This window comes from Carcharhinus amblyrhynchos, unplaced genomic scaffold, assembly GCF_965287045.1.
Source record: "Carcharhinus amblyrhynchos unplaced genomic scaffold, sCarAmb.v2.hapA chromosome_185, whole genome shotgun sequence".
NCBI classification, from domain to species: Eukaryota; Metazoa; Chordata; class Chondrichthyes; order Carcharhiniformes; family Carcharhinidae; genus Carcharhinus; species Carcharhinus amblyrhynchos.
The window spans coordinates 112,163-133,186 of record NW_027649925.1 but is presented as its reverse complement, the minus strand read 5'-3'; the positions used below and the strand labels follow the sequence as shown (position 1 = coordinate 133,186).

The following is a 21,024-nucleotide window of genomic DNA, read 5'->3' as shown; positions in this document are numbered from 1 at the left end:
AATATTGAACTGGTGCCAATCCTGCCCTTCTCTCATGTCTTAGAGATAGCAATGATATTGTACTCCATGTTTTAATTTGTGCCTCATTTCCTCCACCTTGTTCCTCAGACTCCTTGCATTAAAATAAATACCATCCAATATTGCTAAACTCCCTTGTGTCTTACCAGGTCTGTAACCCTTCTGTCTTCCTGACTCACTTGCTGTTTCTTTTAGTTTTGGCTGCATATCTCCCCCTTCTCCACCTTCTCCCAAGGTCCCACCCCCTCTGCTATGTTGGTGGAGTTGTTAGTGACAGGTAGCATGGTTTTGTACGAGCGAGGTCATGTCCCACTAATTTGATTGAGTTTTTGAAGAAGTGACAAAAATGATTGATGAGGGAAGTGCTGTGGATGTTGTCTACGTGGACTTTAGGAAGGCATTTAAAGAACTACGTGCAGGAGTAGGCCATCTGCCCCCTTGTGCCTGCTCCGCCATTCAATAGGATCATGGCTGATCTTTTTGTGGACTCAGCTCCACTTACGCGTCCGCTCACCATAACCTTTAATTCTTTTACTGTTCAAAAATTTATGTATCCCTGTCTTAAACACATTCAATGAGGTAGCCTCAACTGCTTCACTGGACAGGGAATTCCACAGACTCACAACCCTTTGTGTGAAGAAGTTCCTCCTCAACTTAGTCCTAAATCTGCTTCCCCTTATTTTGAGGCCATGCCCCTAGTTCTAGTTTCACCCACCAGTGGAAACAATTTCCCTGCTTCTATCATCTATTCCCTTCATAATCTTATATGCTTCTATAAGATCTCCCCTCATTCAGAGGGGGGATGGGAACCTGAATTGTAGCTCCAATGTACAGGAGGATGAGAATAAGAAGGTCATGGATAAGGTTTCTAGGTCACAGCAGTGTATTAGCAGGCAGGAGGGTGGTTTGAAGTGTGTATACTTTAATGCGAGGAGCATACGCAATAAGGTGGACGAACTTGCAGCCTGGATTGGTGCCTGGGTCTTCGATGTTGTGACCATTTCAGGGACAGGAATGGTTGTTGCAGGTTCCGAGGTTCAGATGTTTCAATCAGAGCGGAGAAGGTGGTAGAAGAGGGGGAGGCGTGGCATTGTTAGTCAAGGACAGTATTACGGTGGCAGAAAGGACGTTTGATGTGGACCTGTCTATTGAGGTAGTTTGGACTGAGATTAGAAACAGGAAAGGAGAGGTTATACTATTGGGAGTTTTTTATAGGCCTCCAAAAAGCTCCAGAGATGTAGAGGAAAGGATTGCAAAGATGATCGTGGATAGGTGCGAAAGGTTGTTATGGGGGACTTTAACTTTACAAATATCGCTTGGAAAAGCTATAGTTCAAGCACGTTAGAGGGGTCAGTTTTTGTCCAATGTGTGCAGGAAGGTTTCATGACACAGTATGTAGATGGGCCAACAAGGGGTGAGGCTACATTGGATTTGGTACTGGGTAATGAACCAGACCAGGTGTTAGGCTTGGAGGTAGGTGAACACTTTGGTGATAGTGACCACAATTCGGTTACGTTTACCTTAGTGATGGAAAGGGATAGGCATATACCGAAGGGCAGAAGTTATAGCTGGGGGAAAGGTAATTATGAGGCTATTAGGCGAGATTTAGAATACATAGGGTGGAGTAGGAAATTGCAGGGGCTGGGAACATCTGAAATGTGGAGCTTATTCAAGGAGCAGCTACTGCGAGTCCTTGATAAATATGTACCTGTCAGGCAGGGAGGAAGTGGTCGAGCGAGGGAACCGTGGTGTACTAAGGAAGTTGAATCTCTGGTGAAGAGGAAGAAAGAGGCTTATGTAAAGATGAGACATGAAGGCTCAGTTAGGGCACTGGAGAGTTACAAAATAACCAGGATGGAGCTAAAGAGAGTGTTAAGAAGAACTAAAAGAGGACATGAGAAGACTTTGGCGGATAGGATCAAGTAAAGTCCTAAAGCTTTCTACAGGTATGTCAAGAATAAAAGATTGAACATAAGAACATAAGAAATAGGAGCAGGAGTAGGCCATCTAGCCCTTTGAGCCTGCCCCACCATTCAATAAGATCATGGCTGATCTGTCATGGCTCAGTTCCACATTCCCGCCCTCTCCCCATAACTCTTAAGCCCCTCGCTTATCAAAAACCCATCAACCCGCGTCTTAAAAATATTTAGCGAGGCAGCCTCCACCACTTCAACGGGCAGAGAATTCCAGAGATTCACCACCCTTTGAGTGAAGAAGTTCCTCCTCAACTCCATTCTAAACCGCCCCCCCTTTATTGGTTAGGGCAAGATAAGGGCCAGTCAGAGACAGCAGTGGGAAGTTGTGCGTGGAGACTGAAGAGTTAGGAGAGGCACTGAATGAATATTTTTCGACAGTATTCACACAGGAAAAAGTCAGTGTAGTCGAGGAGAATACTGCGATACGGGGTTGTAGACTAGACAGGATTGAGGTACATAAGGAGGAGGTGTTAGCAATTCTTGAGAGTATGAAAATAGATAAGTCCCCTGGGCCGGATGGGATTTACCCTAGGTTTCCCTGGGAGGCTCAGGAGGAGATTGCAGAGCCTTTGGCTTTGATCTTCATGTCGTCATTGGCTACAGGTATAGTGCCGGAAGACTGGAGGATAGCAAATGTTGTCCCCTTGTTCAAGAAGGGGAGTAGAGACCATCCTGGGAATTATAGACCAGTGAGCCTTACTTCTGTTGTGGGCAAAGTTTTGGAAAGAATTATAAGGGATAGGATTTATAATCATCTAGAGGGAAATAAATTGATTAGGGATAGTCAACACGGTTTTGTGAAGGGTAGGTCATGCCTCACAAACCTTATCGAGTTTTCTGAAAAGGTGACCAAAGAGGTGGATAAGGGTAAGGCAGTTGACATGGTGTATATAGATTTTAGCAAAGCGTTTGATAAATTCCCCATAGCAGGCTACTGCAGAAAATGCAGATGCATGGGATTGAGGGTGATTTAGCAGTTTGGATCAGGAATTGGCTAGCTGATAGAAGACAGAGGGTGGTGGTTGATGGGAAATATTCAACCTGGAGTTCAGTTACAAGTGGTGTACCTGAAGGATCTGTTTTGGGGCCACTGCTGTTTGTCACTTTTATAAATGACCTAGATGAGGGTGTAGAAGGATGGATTAGTAAATTTGCTGACGACACCAAAGTTGGAGGAGTTGTAGACAGTGAGGATGGATGTTACAGTTTGCAGAGGGACATGGATATAGCTGAGGAGGACACTGGGTTGCAGGGGAGTAGAATTGACAGTGTTACAGTTGATAAGGAGGATGTGCTGGATATTCTGGAGGGTCTGAAAATAGATAAGTCCCCTGGTCCGGATGGGATTTACCCCAGGATTCTCTGGGAGGCAAGAGAAGTGATTGCAGAGCCTCTGGCTCTGATCTTCAGGTCATCGTTGGCCTCTGGTATAGTACCAGATGATTGGAGGTTAGCGAATGTTGTCCCATTGTTTAAGAAGGGGAACAGAGACTTCCCCGGGAATTATAGACCGGTGAGTCTCACTTCTGTTGTGGGCAAGGTTTTGGAAAAAATTATTAGGGACAGGATTTATAGTTATTTGGAGAGTAATGAGTTGATTGGAGATAGTCAGCATGGTTTTGTGGCAGGTAGGTCGTGCCTTACTAACCTTATTGAGTTTTTTGAGAAAGTGACCAAAGAGGTGGATGGGGGTAAGGCAGTGGACGTGGTGTATATGGATTTTAGTAAGGCGTTTGATAAGGTTCACCATGGTAGGCTTCTGCAGAAAATGCAGATGTATGGGATTGGGGGTGATCTAGGGAACTGGATTAGGAATTGGCTAGCGGATAGGAGACAGAGGGTAGTGGTTGACGGTAAATATTCATCATGGAGTTCGGTTACAAGTGGTGTGCCTCAGGGATCTGTGTTGGGGCCACTGCTGTTTGTGATTTTTATTAATGATCTGGATGAGGGTATAGTTGGGTGGATCAGTAAATTTGCTGATGACACCAAAGTTGGAGGTGTGGTAGATAGTGAGGAAGGGTGTCATAGTTTGCAGGAAGACTTAGACAGGTTGCAGAGCTGGGCCGAGAGGTGGCGGATGGAGTTTAATGCAGAGAAATGTGAGGTAATTCACTTTGGTAGGAATAACAGATGTGTTGAGTATAGGGCTAACGGGAAGACTTTGAATAGTGTGGAGGAGCAGAGGGATCTAGGTGTATGTGTACATAGATCCCTGAAAGTTGGGAATCAGGTAGATAAGGTTGTTAAGAAGGCATACAGTGTCTTGGCGTTTATTGGTAGGGGGATTGAATTTAGGAGTCGTAGCGTTATGTTGCAACTGTACACAACTGTGGTGCGGCCGCACTTGGAGTATTGTGTGCAGTCCTGGTCCCCACATTACAGGAAGGATGTGGAGGCTTTGGAGAGGGTGCAGAGGAGGTTTACCAGGATGTTGCCTGGTATGGAGGGGAGATCCTATGAGGAGAGGCTGAGGGATTTGGGGTTGTTTTCGCTGGAAAGAAGGCGGCTAAGAGGGGATCTTATTGAAACATATAAGATGATTAGAGGTTTAGATAGGGTGGATAGTGATAGCCTTTTTCCTCTGATGGAAAAATCTAGCACGAGGGGGCATGGCTTTAAACTAAGGGGGGGTAGTTATAGGACAGATGTCAGGGGTAGGTTCTTTACCCAGCGGGTGGTGAGGGATTGGAATGCCCTGCCTGCTGCAGTTGTGAATGCGCCGAGTTTGGGGGCGTTTAAGAGGTCTGTGGATAGGTTTATGGACGAAAAGGGATTGGTTTAGGTTAGTAGGTCATTGTTGTTGTTTTTTTTAACTGGTCGGTGCAACATCGTGGGCCGAAGGGCCTGTTCTGCGCTGTAATGTTCTATGTTCTAGATAAGCTGCAGAGCTGGGCCGAGAGGTGGCAAATGGAGTTTAATACGGAAAAGTGTGAGGTGATTCACTTTGGTAAAAGTAACAGGAGTACAGAATATAGGGCTAATGGAAGGACGTTTAGTAGTGTCGACGAGCAGAGAGATCTCGGGGTACATGTGCATAGCTCCCTGAAAGTTGGCACCCAGGTTGATAAGATTGTTAAGAAGACGTACGGTATGTTAGCTTTTATTGGTAGAGGGATTGAATTTCAGAGCCGTGAGGTCATGTTACAACTGTACAAAACTCTGGTGCGGCCGCACTTGGAGTATTGTGTACAGTTCTGGTCGCCGCATTATAAGAAGGATGTGGAGGCATTGGAAAGGGTGCAGAGGAGGTTTACCAGGATGTTGCCTGGTATGGTGGGAAGGTCTTATGAGGAAAGGCTGAGGGACTTGAGGTTATTTTCATTAGAGAGAAGAAGGTTGAGAGGTGACCTAATTGAGGCATACAGGATGATCAAAGGATTGGACAGGGTGGACAGTGAGAGCCTTTTTCCTCGGATGGTGATGGCTAACACGAGGGGACATAGCTGTAAATTAAGGGGTGGTAATTATAGGACGGATGTCAGAGGTAGGTTCTTTACTCAGAGGGTAGTAAGGGTGTGGAATGCCCTGCCTGCAGCAGTTGTGGACTCGCCAACTTTAAGGGCGTTCAAATGGTCAGTGGATAGGCATATGGATAACATTGGAATAGTTTAGGTTAGAGGGTCATTACTAGTCCCACTGGTCGGCGCAACGTTGAGGGCCGAAGGGCCTGTATTGCGCTGTAATGTTCTATGTTCATTCTTCTGAATTCCAATGAGTATAGCCCCAGTGTCTTCTCATAAACCAACCCTCTCAACTCCGGAATCAACCTAGTTAAACTCCTCTGCATCCCTCCAGTGCCACTATATCCTTTCTCAAGTAAGGAGACCAAAACTGTACACAGTATTTCAGGTGTAGCCTCATGAGCAACATATCCTCACTGTTTTTAAACTCCATCCCTCCAGCAATAATGGACAAAATTCCATTTGCCGCCTTAATTACCTGCTGCACCTGCAAACCAACTCCTTGAGATTCCTGCACAAGGACACCCAGGTCCCTCTGCACAGCGGCATGCTGCAATTTTTTACCATTTAAATAATAGCTCATTTTGCTATTATTCCTATCAATGTGGGTGACCTTGCATTTACCAACATTGTACTCCATCTGCCAGACTCTCGCTCACTCGTTTAGACGATCTATATCCCTTTGCAGACTTTCAGCATCCTCTGCACACTTTGCTCAAGTCCCTGATGGCAGACTGGTGCAAAAGATTAAGTCTCAAGGATCGGGGTGAACTAATAGATGGATTCAGAAGTGGCTTGGCCATAGAAGATAGAGGGTAGCAGTGGAAGGATGTTTTTCTGAATGGAGATCTGTAACTAGTGTGTTCCGCAGGGATCAGTGCTATGACCTCTGCTGTTGTAATATATATAAATGATTTGGAAGAAAACGTAGCTGGTCTGATTAGCAAATTTTGGATGATAGTAAGATTGGCGGAGTTGTGGATAATGATGAAGATTGTCAGAAAATACAGCAGGATATAGATAGGCTGAAAAATTGGGCAGAGAAATGGCAGATGGAATTTAATCCAGACAGTGTGAGGTGATTCATTTTGATAGATCGAATTGAGGTGAGAGCTACAAAATAAATGGCAAAACCATCAGGAGCATAGACACACAGACAGACCTGGGAGTACAGGTCGACAGATCCTTAAAAGCGGCAGCACAGTTGGAAAAGGTGGTGAAGAAGGCATATGACATGCTTGCCTACATTGGCTGGGGCATCGAGTATAAAAGTTGGCAAATTATGTTCCAGTTGTATAAAACATTGGTTCGGCCACATTTGGAATTCTATATCCAATTCTGGTCACCGACTACCGGAAGGACATGGAGGCTTTGGAGAGAGTGCAGAGAAGGTTTCCCAGGTTGTTGCTTGGTACGGAGGGTATTAGCTATGAGGAGAGATTGAATAAACTGGGTAAAAGCAAATTACTGCAGATACTGGAATCTGAAACTGAAAGAGAAAATGCTGGAAAATTTCAGCAGGTCTGGCAGCATCGAGAAGGAGAGAAAAGAGTCAATGTTTCGAGTCCAGATGACCTTCTGTCAAAGGATGCTGGCCCCATTTCAGTTCAGGTGCAACGTGACTGCCTTTACAGGTCGCACCCTTTCCATAAATGGCTCCACCCACCCTGCACCTTCCCCAGACACACCTTCATCTGGACTAAGTGTCTATTTCTCAACTCATGAACATGTTGTGCCAAAGGAAATCCAGAAATTAGGACCTTCTGGCTCCTGTTTCTAACAATTTCCTGGCTCCCTCAATTCTGTTGGCAGATCTTTGTCCCTTTTCCCAGCCGGATTGTTGCTCCCAGGAATTCTGTCTCATTGCCCTCCACCTTCAGGCTGCTCTGCAGCCACCCATTGACATCCACAACCCTGTGAATGGACAGGGCGCATGTGAGCAGAAACACAAAACCCTCATCCCCACATCCCCATCTCGACACCGACATTCCCTCCTGCCCCAACACTACACCCGACATCCCCCTCCCGACCCCAACAATCCCCCCCGACCCCGACCCTGACACCCCCCGACCCCGACACTCCCCCCCGACCCCGACCCCGACACTCCCCCCGACCCCGACACTCCCCCCCGACCCCAACCCCGACACTCCCCCCGACCCCGACACCCCCCCGACCCCGACACTCCCCCCCGACCCCGACCCTGACACCCCCCGACCCCGACACTCCCCCCCGACCCCAACCCCGACACTCCCCCCGACCCCGACCCTGACACCCCCCGACCCCGACACTCCCCCCCGACCCCGACCCCGACACTCCCCCCCGACCCCGACCCCGACACTCCCCCCGACCCCGACCCCGACCCCGACACCCCCCCGACCCCGAAACTCCCCCCCGACCCCGACCCCGACACTCCCCCCCGACCCCGACCCTGACACTCCCCCCGACCCCGACACCCCCCCGACCCCGACACTCCCCCCGACCCCGACACTCCCCCCCGACCCCGACCCCGACACCCCCCCGACCCCGAAACTCCCCCCCGACCCCGACCCCGACACTCCCCCCGACCCCGACACTCCCCCCGACCCCGACACCCCCCGACCCCAACCCCGACACTCCCCCCGACCCCGACCCCGACACTCCCCCCCGACCCCGACCCCGACACTCCCCCCCGACCCCGACCCCGACACTCCCCCCCGACCCCGACCCCGACACTCCCCCCGACCCCGACACTCCCCTCCCCCCGACCCCGACACTCCCCCCCGACCCCGACCCTGACACTCCCCCCGACCCCGACACCCCCCCGACCCCGACACTCCCCCCGACCCCGACCCCGACACTCCCCCCCGACCCCGACCCCGACACTCCCCCCGACCCCGACACTCCCCCCGACCCCGACCCCGACACTCCCCCCGACCCCGACACCCCCCGACCCCGAAACTCCCCCCCGACCCCGACCCCGACACTCCCCCCCGACCCCGACCCCGACACTCCCCCCGACCCCGACACCCCCCCGACCCCAACCCCGACACTCCCCCCGACCCCGACACCCCCCCGACCCCGAAACTCCCCCCCGACCCCGACCCCGACACTCCCCCCCCGACACTCCCCCCCGACCCCGACCCTGACACCCTCCCGACCCCGACCCTGACCCTGACACCCCCCCGACCCTGACACCCCCCCCGACCCCGACCCTGACCCTGACACCCCCCCGACCCTGACACCCCCCCGACCCCGACACTCCCCCCCCCGACCCCGACACTCCCCCCGACCCCGACACTCCCCCCCGACCCCAACCCCGACACTCCCCCCCGACCCCGACCCCGACACCCCCCCGACCCCGACACTCCCCCCGACCCCGACACCCCCCCGACCCCGACACTCCCCCCCGACCCCGACACTCCCCCCGACCCTGACCCCGACACTCCCCCCGACCCCGACCCCGACACTCCCCCCCGACCCCGACACTCCCCCCGACCCCGACACTCCCTCCTGACCCCGACCCCGACACTCCCCCCGACCCCAACACTCCCCCGACCCCGACACTCCCCCCGACCCCGACACTCCCCCCGACCCCGACACTCCCCCCCGACCCCGACACTCCCCCCGACCCCAACCCCGACACTCCCCCCGACCCCGACACTCCCCCCGACCCCGACACTCCCCCTCGACCCCGACCCCGACACTCCCCCCGACCCCGACACTCCCCCCGACCCCGACACTCCCCCCGACCCCGACACTCCCCCCCGACCCCCACACTCCCCCCGACCCCGACACTCCCCCCGACCCCGACCCCGACCCCGACACTCCCCCCCGACCGCGACACTCCCCCCCCGACCCTGACACTCCCCCCCGACCCTGACACTCCCCCCGACCCCGACACTCCCCCCCCGACCCCGACACTCCCCCCCCCGACCCCGACAGTCCCCCCCGACCCCGACACTCCCCCCGACCCCGACACTCCCCCCCCGACCCCGACAGTCCCCCCCGACCCCGACACTCCCCCTCGACCCCGACCCCGACACTCCCCCCGACCCCAACACTCCCCCCCGACCCCGACACTCCCCCCCGACCGCGACACTCCCCCCCCGACCCTGACACTCCCCCCGACCCCCACACTCCCCCCGACCGCGACACTCCCCCCCCCGACCCCGACACTCCCCCCGACCCCGACCCCGACACTCCCCCCTGACCCTGACACTCCCCCCCCGACCCTGACACTCCCCCCCGACCCCGACACTCCCCCCGACCCCGACACTCCCCCCGACCCCGACACTCCCTCCTGACCCCGACCCCGACACTCCCCCCCGACCCCGACACTCCCCCCCGACCCCGACACTCCCCCCGACCCCGACACTCCCCCCCGACCCCGACACTCCCCCCCCGACCCCGACACTCCCCCCGACCCCGACACTCCCCCCCGACCCCGACACTCCCCCCCCGACCCCGACACTCCCCCCCGACCCCGACACTCCCCCCCCCGACCCCGACACTCCCTCCTGACCCCGACCCCGACACTCCCCCCCGACCCCGACACTCCCCCCCGACCCCGACACTCCCCCCCCCGACCCCGACACTCCCTCCTGACCCCGACCGCGACACTCCCCCCCCGACCCCGACACTCCCCCCGACCCCGACCCCGACACTCCCCCCGACCCCGACACTCCCCCCGACCCCGACACTCCCTCCTGACCCCGACCCCGACACTCCCCCCCGACCCCGACACTCCCCCCCCGACCCCGACACTCCTCCCGACCCTGACACTCCCCCCCCGACCCCGACACTCCCCCGACCCCGACACTCCCCCCCCGACCCCGACACTCCCCCCCCGACCCCGACACTCCCCCCCGACCCCGACACTCCCTCCTGACCCCGACCCCGACACTCCCCCTGACCCCGACACTCCCCCCGCCCCTGACCCCGACACTCCCCCCGCCCCCGACACTCCCCCCGCCCCTGACCCCGACACTCCCCCCCGACCCCGACACTCCCCCCGCCCCCGACACTCCCCCCGCCCCTGACCCCGACACTCCCCCCTGACCCCGACACTCCCCCCCCGACCCCGACACTCCCCCTGACCCCGACCCCGACACTCCCCCCGACCCTGACCCCGACACTCCCCCCCCGACCCCGACACTCCCCCCGACCCTGACCCCGACACTCCCCCCCCGACCCCGACACTCCCCCCCGACCCCGACACTCCCCCCCGACCTCGACACTCCCCCCCGACCCCGACACTCCCCCCCGACCCCGACACTCCCCCCCGACCCCGACACTCCCCCCCGACCCCGACACTCCCCCCCCCGACCGCGACACTCCCCCCCCGACCCCGACACTCCCCCCCCGACCCCGACAGTCCCCCCCCGACCCCGACACTCCCCCCGACCCCGACACTCCCCCGACCGCGACACTCCCCCCCCGACCCCGACACTCCCCCCCCGACCCCGACACTCCCCCCCCGACCCCGACACTCCCCCCCGACCCCGACACTCCCCCCCCGACCCCGACACTCCCCCCCCGACCCCGACACTCCCCCCCCCGACCGCGACAGTCCCTCTGACCTCGACACTCCCCCCCGACCTCGACACTCCCCCCGACCCCGACACTCCGCCCCCGACACTCCGCCCCGACCCTGACACTCCGCCCCGACCCTGACACTCCCCCCCGACACCCCGACACTCCCCCCCGACCCCGACACTCCCACCCGACCCCGACAGTCCCCCCCGACCCCGACACTCCCCCCCGACCCCGACACTCCCCCCCGACCCTGACACTCCCCCCCGACCCTGACACTCCCCTCCCGACCCCGACACTCCCCCCCCCGACCCCGACAGTCCCCCCCGACCCCGACAGTCCCCCCCGACCCCGACACTCCCCCCCGACCCCGACACTCCCCCCCCGACCCCGACACTCCCCCCCGACCCCCCCCGACCCCGACACTCCCCCCCCGACCCCGACAGTCCCCCCTGACCCCGACACTCCCCCCCGACCCCGACAGTCTCCCCGACCCCGACACTCCCCCCGACCCTGACACTCCCCCCCGACCCCGACAGTCCCCCCCCGACCCCGACACTCCCCCCCGACCCTGACACTCCCCCCCGACCCTGACACTCCCCCCCCCGACCCCGACACTCCCCCCCCCGACCCCGACAGTCCCCCCCCCGACCCCGACAGTCCCCCCCGACCCCGACAGTCTCCCCGACCCCGACACTCCCCCCCGACCCCGACACTCCCCCCCAACCCTGACACTCCCCCCCGACCCCGACAGTCCCCCCGACCCCGACACTCCCCCCCAACCCTGACACTCCCCCCCGACCCCGACAGTCCCCCCCGACCCCGACACATCTCCCTGACCTCGACACTCCCCCCGACCCCGACACTCCCCCTGACCCTGACACTCTAGCCCTCTTCCCGCACTCCCACCCCACACTGGTGCCCCCCCGCACGCGCGCTGTCGCACACACCCCCACACTCACCAACCCCCACGCCCCCCCCCCCCCCCCCTTCCCCACACTACCTGCAGATTATAAATAAATTTTCTCTCATCCTTACAGCTTCCAGAGGAACCTTCACTTTCTCGTCTCTGAAACGCCAGTTTCTAATCAGGAATCTCTCGTTAATGGAGTTGATATTAACCTAGTAAATAATACCTGCTTAATAATTAACCTGGTGAATAATACCTGGTATATAATTGTGGAGTTACTGCGCCCAGTAAGTAGTCTGACAACACCAGGTTAAAGTTCAAGTTTTATTTGGTAGCACGAGCTTTCAGAGTGCTGCTCCCTCATTTGGTGAGTTATGATGAAGGAGCAGTGCTCCGAAAGCTCATGCTACCAAATAAACCTGTTGGACTTCAACCTGGTATTGTGAGACTACTTACTGGTAAATAATTGACCTGGTTAATAAGTGACCTGGCACATAATACCTGATCAATAATTGACCTGGTTAATACCTGGTAAATAACACCCAGAGTTCTACCACCTCATGCACCCTGGAATCGGCGTGGGAAAGGCTCCGACGTTGGAAATCTGCATTGACCTTGGGCTGGAATGTCCAGTCTCACCCTAGTGAGGCTGTAAAACCGTATATATTAGCCACAATGCAGAGCTAAATCATTTGTGAATTGAAAGAAGGTTCTCCTTTACTGCAAATCCTTTTTCCTGAGCTCTCTGCCGCAGGAATTTGATAAGAATGGCAAAAAAACAAAGACAGTAGGAGAGAGATAAGTGGAGATGGGTTTTACCACAGCATGTCTCTCAATCTGACAGCGTCACTGAGGGCAATAATTAATCTGAGTATAAGGAAGAGAGGAGCTGTTCTCAGAATTACAGTCTGATCGATTGATATCTTTACATTCACAGCAAAAAGGCAAAGGGTATATCATTTCCAATTGAAATCAGTGAAAAGGAAAAAAGAGAGCAAGCTAGAACTGGATAAAAAGTGAAATCGAAGAATATAAACTCACTCGGTAAAGTAATTAAACAACAGAATATACGATTACAGGGTAAAGTACCAGAGTGCAATATTACACACCAGAATATACTGTTACATGGTAAAGTACCAGTGTGTAATATTACATATCAGAATATACTACTACAGGGTAAAGTACTAATGCATAATATTACACACCAGAATATACGATTATATGTAATAGAACATTACTACCCAGTACACACCCTTTGGCCCTCGATGTTGTACTGACCTGTGAAACCAACCTAAAGCCCTACACTATTCGAATATCATCCATATGTTTATCCAATGACTATTTAAATGATCTTAATGTTGGTGAGTCCACTACTGTTGCAGGCAGGTCATTCCACACCCTTACTACTCTCTGAGTGAAGAACCTATCTCTGACATCTGTCCTATATCTATCACCCCTTAAAAGCTATGTCTCCTCGTGCTAGCCATCTCCATCCGAGGAAGAAGGCTCTCACTGTCCACCCCTATCTAATCCTCTGAGCATCTTGTATGCCTCTGTTAAGTCACCTCTTAACCTTCTTCTCTCTAATGAGAATATACTGTTTTGTGATAAAGTACCAGTGTGTAATATCACACACCAGAATGTACTATTACATGGTAAAGTACCAGAGTGTGATATTACACACTATAGTATACCGTACAGTATATAGTACGAGTGTGTAATATTACACACCAGAGTATACTATTACAGCGTAAAGTATCAGTGTGTAGTATTACAAACCAGAATATATTGTTACATGGTAAAGTACCAGTGTGCAATATTACACACCAGAATATCCTGTTACGTGGTAAAGTACCAGAGGGTAATATTACACACTTGAATATACTGTTACAGGATAAAGTGCCAGTGTGTAATATATAGAACATAGAACATAGAACACTACAGCACAAACAGGCCCTTCGGCCCACGAGTTGTGCCGATCACATCAACACCTACCAACCTACAGACCTATCTATAACCCTCAATCTCATTAAACCCCATATACTCATCCAGAAGTCTTTTAAAAGACCCCAGCGAGTTCGCCTCCACCACCACTGACGGCAGCCGATTCCATTCACTCACCACCCTCTGAGTGAAAAACTTACCCCTAACATCACTTCTGAACCTCCCTCCCCGCACCTTAAATCTGTGTCCTCTCGTAGCAACCATTTCAACCTGGGGGAATAGCCTCTGAGAGTCCACCCTATCTATTCCTCTCAACATTTTGTAAACTTCTATCAGGTCGCCTCTCAACCTTCGTCTCTCCAGGGAAAAGAGTCCCAGCTCCCTCAACCTAACTTCATAAGGCATGCCTCCCAGTCCAGGCAACATCCTTGTAAATCTCCTCTGTACCCTCTCAATAGCTTCTACATCTTTCCTATAGTGAGGCGACCAGAACTGCGCACAATACTCTAAATGAGGCCTGACAAGGGTCTTATAAAGTTGCAGCATTACCTCCCGACTCCTAAACTCAATCCCTCGATGAATGAAGGCCAGTACACCATACGCCTTCTTGACCACCTCCTCCACCTGCGAGGCCGATTTAAGAGTCCTGTGGACCCGGACCCCAAGATCCTTCTGCTCTTCAACACTACTCAGACTTCTGCCCTTGATAGTGTACTCGTTCATCCCGTTGGTTCTGCCAAAATGGACGACTACACATTTATCTGCGTTGAAGTCCATCTGCCACTTCTCCGCCCAGTCCTGCATCCTATCTATGTCCTGCTGCAACTTTTGCCATCCTTCCAGACCATCCACAACACAACCAACCTTCGTGTCATCAGCGAACTTACTTACCCATCCCTCCACTTCCTCATCCAGGTCATTTATGAAAATGACAAACAACAAGGGTCCCAGAACAGATCCTTGAGGCACTCCGCTGGTGACTGACCTCCATTCAGAAAAAGCCCCATCCACAACCACTCTCTGCCTTCTGCAGGCAAGCCAGTTCTGGATCCACAAGGCCAAAGGCCCTTGGATCCCATGGCCTCTCACCTTCTCAAGAAGTCTTGCATGGGGGACCTTATCAAACGCCTTGCTGAAGTCCATGTACACTACGTCCACGGCACTTCCTTCGTCAATGTGTTCAGTCACATTATCGAAGAACTCAACTAGGCTTGTAAGGCACGACGTGCCCTTGACAAATCCATGCTGACTATTCCTGATCATGTCAAACCTCTCCAAATGTTCGTAAATCTTGTCCCTCAGAAGCCTCTCCATCAGCTTACCAACCACTGAGGTTAGACTCACCGGTCGGTAATTTCCCGGGCTATCTCTGTCCCCTTTCTTGAAAATAGGAACTACATCCGCAATCCTCCGGAACCTCTCCTGTCTCCATTGACGACGCAAAGATCATCGCCAGGGCCTCTGCAATCTCTTCCCTCGCCTCCCACAGTATCCTATTACACAGCAGAAGATACTATTACAGGGTAAATATGCAGAGTATATTATTACACACCTGAATATACTGTAATAGGGTAAAGTACCAGGATAAAGTACTTTACACCACCAATGCGTGATGTAATAACAGAGTCTGCATCTAGGTCTGCGTCTGAGTGGTGTATATTGTGAGGGTGCGAAGTGTATCTTCAGGTGCAGTGTATATCTCCAGGGTGCGGTGTGTATCATGAGGGTGCAGAGTATATCTCCAGCGTGCGGTGTGTATCTCCGGGTGGGGTGTATATCTCCAGGTGCGGTGTAAACCTCCAGGGTGCAGTGTATATTGCCAGGGTGCAGTGTTTATCGCCAGGGTGCGGTGTATATCGCCAGGGTGCGGTGTATATCACCAGGGCGCAGTGTATATTGCCAGGATGCGGTGTATATTGCCAGGATGCGGTATATATCGCCAGGGTGTGAAGTACATCTTAAGGGCGCAGTGCATATCTCCAGGATGCAGTGTATATTGTGAGGGTGGGTATATATCGCCAGGGTGCGGTGTATATTGCCAGGGTGTGGTGTATATCGCCAGGGTGCGGTGTATGTTTGTAATATATGTAAATGATTTGGAGGAAAATGTAATTGGATTGATTAGTAATTTTCTGGACAACACAAAAGTTGGTGGATTTGTGGACAGCAATGAGGACTATCAGAGGATACAGCAGGATATAGATCAGTTGGAAGCTTGGGCAGAGAGATGGCAGATGGAGTTTAATCCAGACAAATGTGAGGTAATGCTTTTTGGAAGGTCTAATCCAGATAGGAAATATACAGTAAATGGCAGAGCCCTTAAGAGTATTGATAGGCAGATGAATCTGTGTGTACAGGTACACAGGTCACTGAAAATGGCAATGCATGTAGAGAGGGTAATCAAGAAGGCATGCGGCATACTTGCTTTCATTGGCCAGGGCATTGAGTTTAAAAATTGGCAAGTTATTTTGCAGCTTTATAGCACCTTAGTGAGGCCGCACTTGGAATATAGTGTTCAATTCTGGTTGCCACACTACCAGAAGGATGTGGAGGCTTTGGAGAGGGTACAGAAAAGATTTACCAGGATGTTGCCTGCTATGGAGGACATTAGCTATGAGGAGAGGCTGGAGAAATTTGATTTGTTCTCACTGGAATGACGGAAGTTGAGGGGCGACCTGATAGATGTCTACAAGATTATGAGAGGCCTGGACAGAGTGGGTAGTCAGAAGCTTTTTCCTAGGGTGGAAGGGCCAATCAATCAAAGGGGGATAGGTTTAAGGTGCGATGGGCAAAGTTTAAAGGAGATGTACGAGGCAGATTTTTTACACCGACGCTAGTGGGTACCTGGAACTCGTTGCTGGGGGAAGTAGTGAATGCGGATACGGTAGTGGCTTTTAAGGGGCATCTTGACAAATACATAAATAGGATGGGAATAAAGGGATATGGTCCCCGGAAGGGTACAGGGTTTTAGTTAAGTTGGACAGCATGGTCGGTGCAGGCTTGGAGGGCCGAAGGGTCTGTTCCTGTGCTGTAACTTTCTTTGTTCTTTGTTCTATATTGTCAGCATGTGGTGTATATCGTCAGGGTGTGATGTATATCATGATGAGAACATACCTGTTGTCACACTCGTTGCTGAGCTGTTCTGTAAGTCTGTCCGTGTCTGATTGTGATTGTGTGTTAAGCTCTGTCTATATTTTCCCCTTTGTTTTACAGGAGGTTTTGTGATTAACAGCAGAATCCGGTCTCAGTTCACTGGGTGTCTCTTTGGCATACAGTGGATGTCACACAGCCTCACCTTGATAAAAAGCTGCACTTTGATGTATTTCACAGAAAGACAGTGATTCTGCACTAAAGGAACTGGGAGCTTGTGAACCATCTGTTACTCATCCCCAAAGTTCATTATGTGAGACTCTAAAATAAACCCGGAAAGATTGCAAAGCCATACTCTTTAATCTCTTTCTTCATCAGGTGTCTCCATTTCACTCAGTTTCTTTGATTCCTTGATGGAACTAATTACGGGGTAAAAGTCACACTGAGGCGATATTTTATAACAAAGCTGTCTCAAAGCTAAAAGACCAGCCTGGATTGATTCTTCCTTTGCAGATTCCTATTAAATGGGCAGAGAAGATTCTATCGGCCAAATGTCTACACCGCTCCCAAATCCTACCTGCTATAGAAGGCAGTCCAGCACAGGAACAGGCCCTTCGGCCCACAATGTTGTGCTGAACACAGCACCAAATTAAACTAATCACTTCTGTCTGCCCTTGCTCCATAACCCTCTAATTCTTGCATATTCATGTGCTTATCTAAAAGCCTCTTAAACCGCTGCTGCCACCGCCCCCCCACCCCCGTTGTATCTGCCTCCACCTCTGGCAGCGTGTTCCAGACACTCACGACTCTCTGTGTAAAAAAAACTTGTCCCTCACATCTCCTTTGAACTTTCCCCTCTCACCTTATGTACGTGCTCCCTCATATTAAACATTTTGGGCAGGAATTTATGGCTTCACTCATCCCAGAACCGTAAAATCCCAGCCGACAGACTTTTCCATGGTCTACCCCACTCCGATTCCCATGGTGGACGGGATGGTAAAATTCAGGCCTTCAACTCTGGGAGAAAGATTCTGAATGTCGAGCTGAATGTTCTGTGCTCCAGCCATTGGTAAGGATGTCCACATTCCTGAATGCAGATTATCTCAGATAATGATAGAGATGAGGGATTTCTGATGGGTTAAGGGATTGGAGAGCTGGGATTATTCTCCTTTTGAGCAGAGAAGGTTAAGGATGGCCAATTTATTCAAAATACTGAGGCGTTTTGATAAAGCAAGTCTGGAGATATCTGTGCCTGTGTGGATTCAAGTTTTATCAATGTCAAAGAATTGGTGAAAAAACTGCATGAGGATTGAGAAGAAAATTCTTCAAAGGGCTTATTAAGATCAGGGACACAATCTCAACAGAGCGTGCAGTATATTCTACAGGAACCCTGAAAAAACAATTTGATTAGAACAAAGAACAGTACAGCACAGGAACAGGTCCTTCAGCCCTCCAAGCCTGCACTGATCATGATGCCCTAAGTCAACTAAAAAAAAATCTTCGGCCCTTATTCGGTGCGTATCCCTCTATTCCCTCTCTCTTCAATAGCCATCCAGATGCTTCTGAAATATTGCTCATGCGCCTGCTTCTACCAGCTCCTTTGGCAGCGTTTTCCAGATACCCATCACTCTGTGTGAAAAACCTCCCTCATACATCTCCCTTAAACTGTCCCCCTCTTATCTTGAACCTGTGGCCTCTTGTAATTGACACTTCCACACTGGAAAATGCCTCTGACTATCCACCCTGTCTGTACCTCTCATCAGTTTGTAGACCTTTATCCAGTCTCCCCTCAGCCTCCATCTTTCCAATGAAAACAATCCTACTTTATTCATCCTCCCCTCATAGTCAAACTTATACTGAGAGTCAGTAGAGGTTTACAACATGGAGACAAGCCCTTCAGCCCAGCTTGTACTTGGAAGACTAAGTTACAGGGTTACACAGATACAAAAGGGGAATTAGACTAAATTTAGTAATTTCCTCAAAGGGTTAACCAGTGAGTTTACGAGTTGGGAATTTGGTGACAGGTAATAACTCGGTGATGAGGCAGAGGGCTGTGTTGCTTCTGCCTTCACATACAGTTCCTGTTCTCCCACAAGAGAAAACCTCCTCACCATATCCACCCTGTCAGTACTCCCTCAGGACATGAAGGTTTCAGTCAAGTAGCCTCTTACTCTTCTAATATATCTTAATTCATTCGTGGGACATGGGCGTCACTGGCTGGCCAGCATTTGTTGCCCTTGAGAAGGTGGTGGTGAGCTGCCTTCTTGAACCATTGCAGTCCACGTTCTGCGGGTTGGCCCACAATGCCGTTAGGGTGATTGATACAACTGAGTGTCTCACTCTGTCATTTCCGAGGGCAATTGAGAGTCGACCCACATTGCTATGGCTCTGGAGCCATATGTAGGCCAGACCAGGTAAGGATGACAGATTTCCTTTCCTAAAGGACATTAATGAACCAGATGGGTTTTTCTGACAATCGACAATGATTTCATGGTCATCAGTAGATACTTAATTCCAGATTTTTTTATTGAATTTAAATTCTACCAACTGCTGTGGTGGGATTCGAACCCGGGTCCCCAGAATATTAGCTGAGTTTCTGGATTAATAGTCTAGGGATTGCCTCCTCATGAGACAATCCTCCTATTCCTGGTATTAATCTAGTGAACCTTCCAGGAACTGCTTGCAAAGCATTTGCATTCTGCTCCAGAGATGTTGGCCAATCCTGTACCCATTGTCATGGATAAGAAGTTTGCTTCAAGTGAACACATTCTGTAGTTGAGTTCTCTGGGTCAAATCTCCCCCCCGTTGTGAACTGGATTTGGAGACACTCAGGAGAGAGATGTTTCTGCACAGTTTACTTCAGACTTCAGTGACGTTCAAGAGTCTTCCTCCGAATCACTCACCACCCTGACTTGGAAACATGTTGCCCACCATTCCTTCACTGTCGTTGTGGCCAAATCCTAGAATTTAGCAATTCGGGATGGGCAATAAATACTGGCCCAGCCAGCCACACACATGTCCCATGAATTAATAATTTTAAAAAGATATGGGGCAGAATTTTCCTGCCCCACCCCACCCCACAGGAATCATAGCTCAGGACAGGACCATGCAAAGATCTGTTGACACTGGGTGGGATTTTCCGATCTTGGGATTAGTGTGGTAGAAATTCCCATCCACAATGACTGAAAGTTCTCCTTCCGTGCTAATCTCTGTTTCAACATGTGGGAGAAACATGGGAAGATTTGTACAATAACACACAAAGCTAACACTGAGGGCAGTAATTAGGAATGCAAACCTTTTTATTGGCTTTTATTGGAGTTAGAATATCTTGCTGTAATTTAATGAAGGTAAATTGCAGGTGGTGGTGTTCCCAGGTATCTGCCCTTGAACTTCAAGATGTTGGAGGTCGCAGTTTGGGAAGTGTTGTTGAGGGAGACTTGGCAAGTTGCTGCGGCACATCTTGTAGGTGATAAGAACATAAGAACATAAGAAATAGGAGCAGGAGTAGGCCATCTAGCCCTTCGAGCCTGCCCCGCCATTCAATAAGATCATGGCTGATCTGTCGCTGCTCAGTTCCACTTTCCCGCTTTCTCCCCATAACCCTTAATCCCCTCTCTTATCAAAAACCCATCAACCCGCGTCTTAAAAATATTTAGCGAGGCAGCCTCCACCACTTCAACGGGCAGAGAATTCCAGAGATTCACCACCCTTTGAGTGAAGAAGTTCCTCCTCAACTCCGTTCTAAACCGCCCCCCTTTTATCTTGAGGCTGTGCCCCCTAGTCCTACTGTCTTTTTTGAGCGGGATCACTGTGCATTGGTGGCGGAGGGACTGAATGCTGTGGAATGGGTGTCAATTAAGTGGGGCTGCTTTGTCCTCAATGGTGTTGAACTTCTTGAGTGTTGGAGCTGCACTCATCCAGGCAAGTGGGGAGTATTCCATCGCACTCCTGCCTTGTGCCTTACGGATGGTGGACAGGCTTTGGGGTGGAAGAGGGGGCTGGTGTTGGGGGGGTGCGCAGTCGGGAGGTGAGTCATTTATGATTCAGCTGGGATGGAGTGCAGTTTCTCCAGCCTTTAATTCACATCATCAATGTCATTTCTTTAAAATTC

The 21,024-nt window shown here is 52.0% G+C and overlaps 1 protein-coding gene across 1 annotated transcript in view; it reads left to right on the top strand.

The window, feature by feature from the left end:
* Positions 1-17,252, top strand: part of LOC145338809 (uncharacterized) — a 101,515-nt gene extending 84,263 nt beyond the window's left edge. The window contains exon 11 of the mRNA XM_080183211.1: positions 17,037-17,252. Coding sequence (XP_080039337.1) covers positions 17,037-17,164 — 128 coding nt within the window. The 3' untranslated portion in view covers positions 17,165-17,252. The remainder of the gene's footprint in view (positions 1-17,036) is intronic.
* The last annotated feature ends 3,772 nt before the right edge of the window (positions 17,253-21,024 follow it).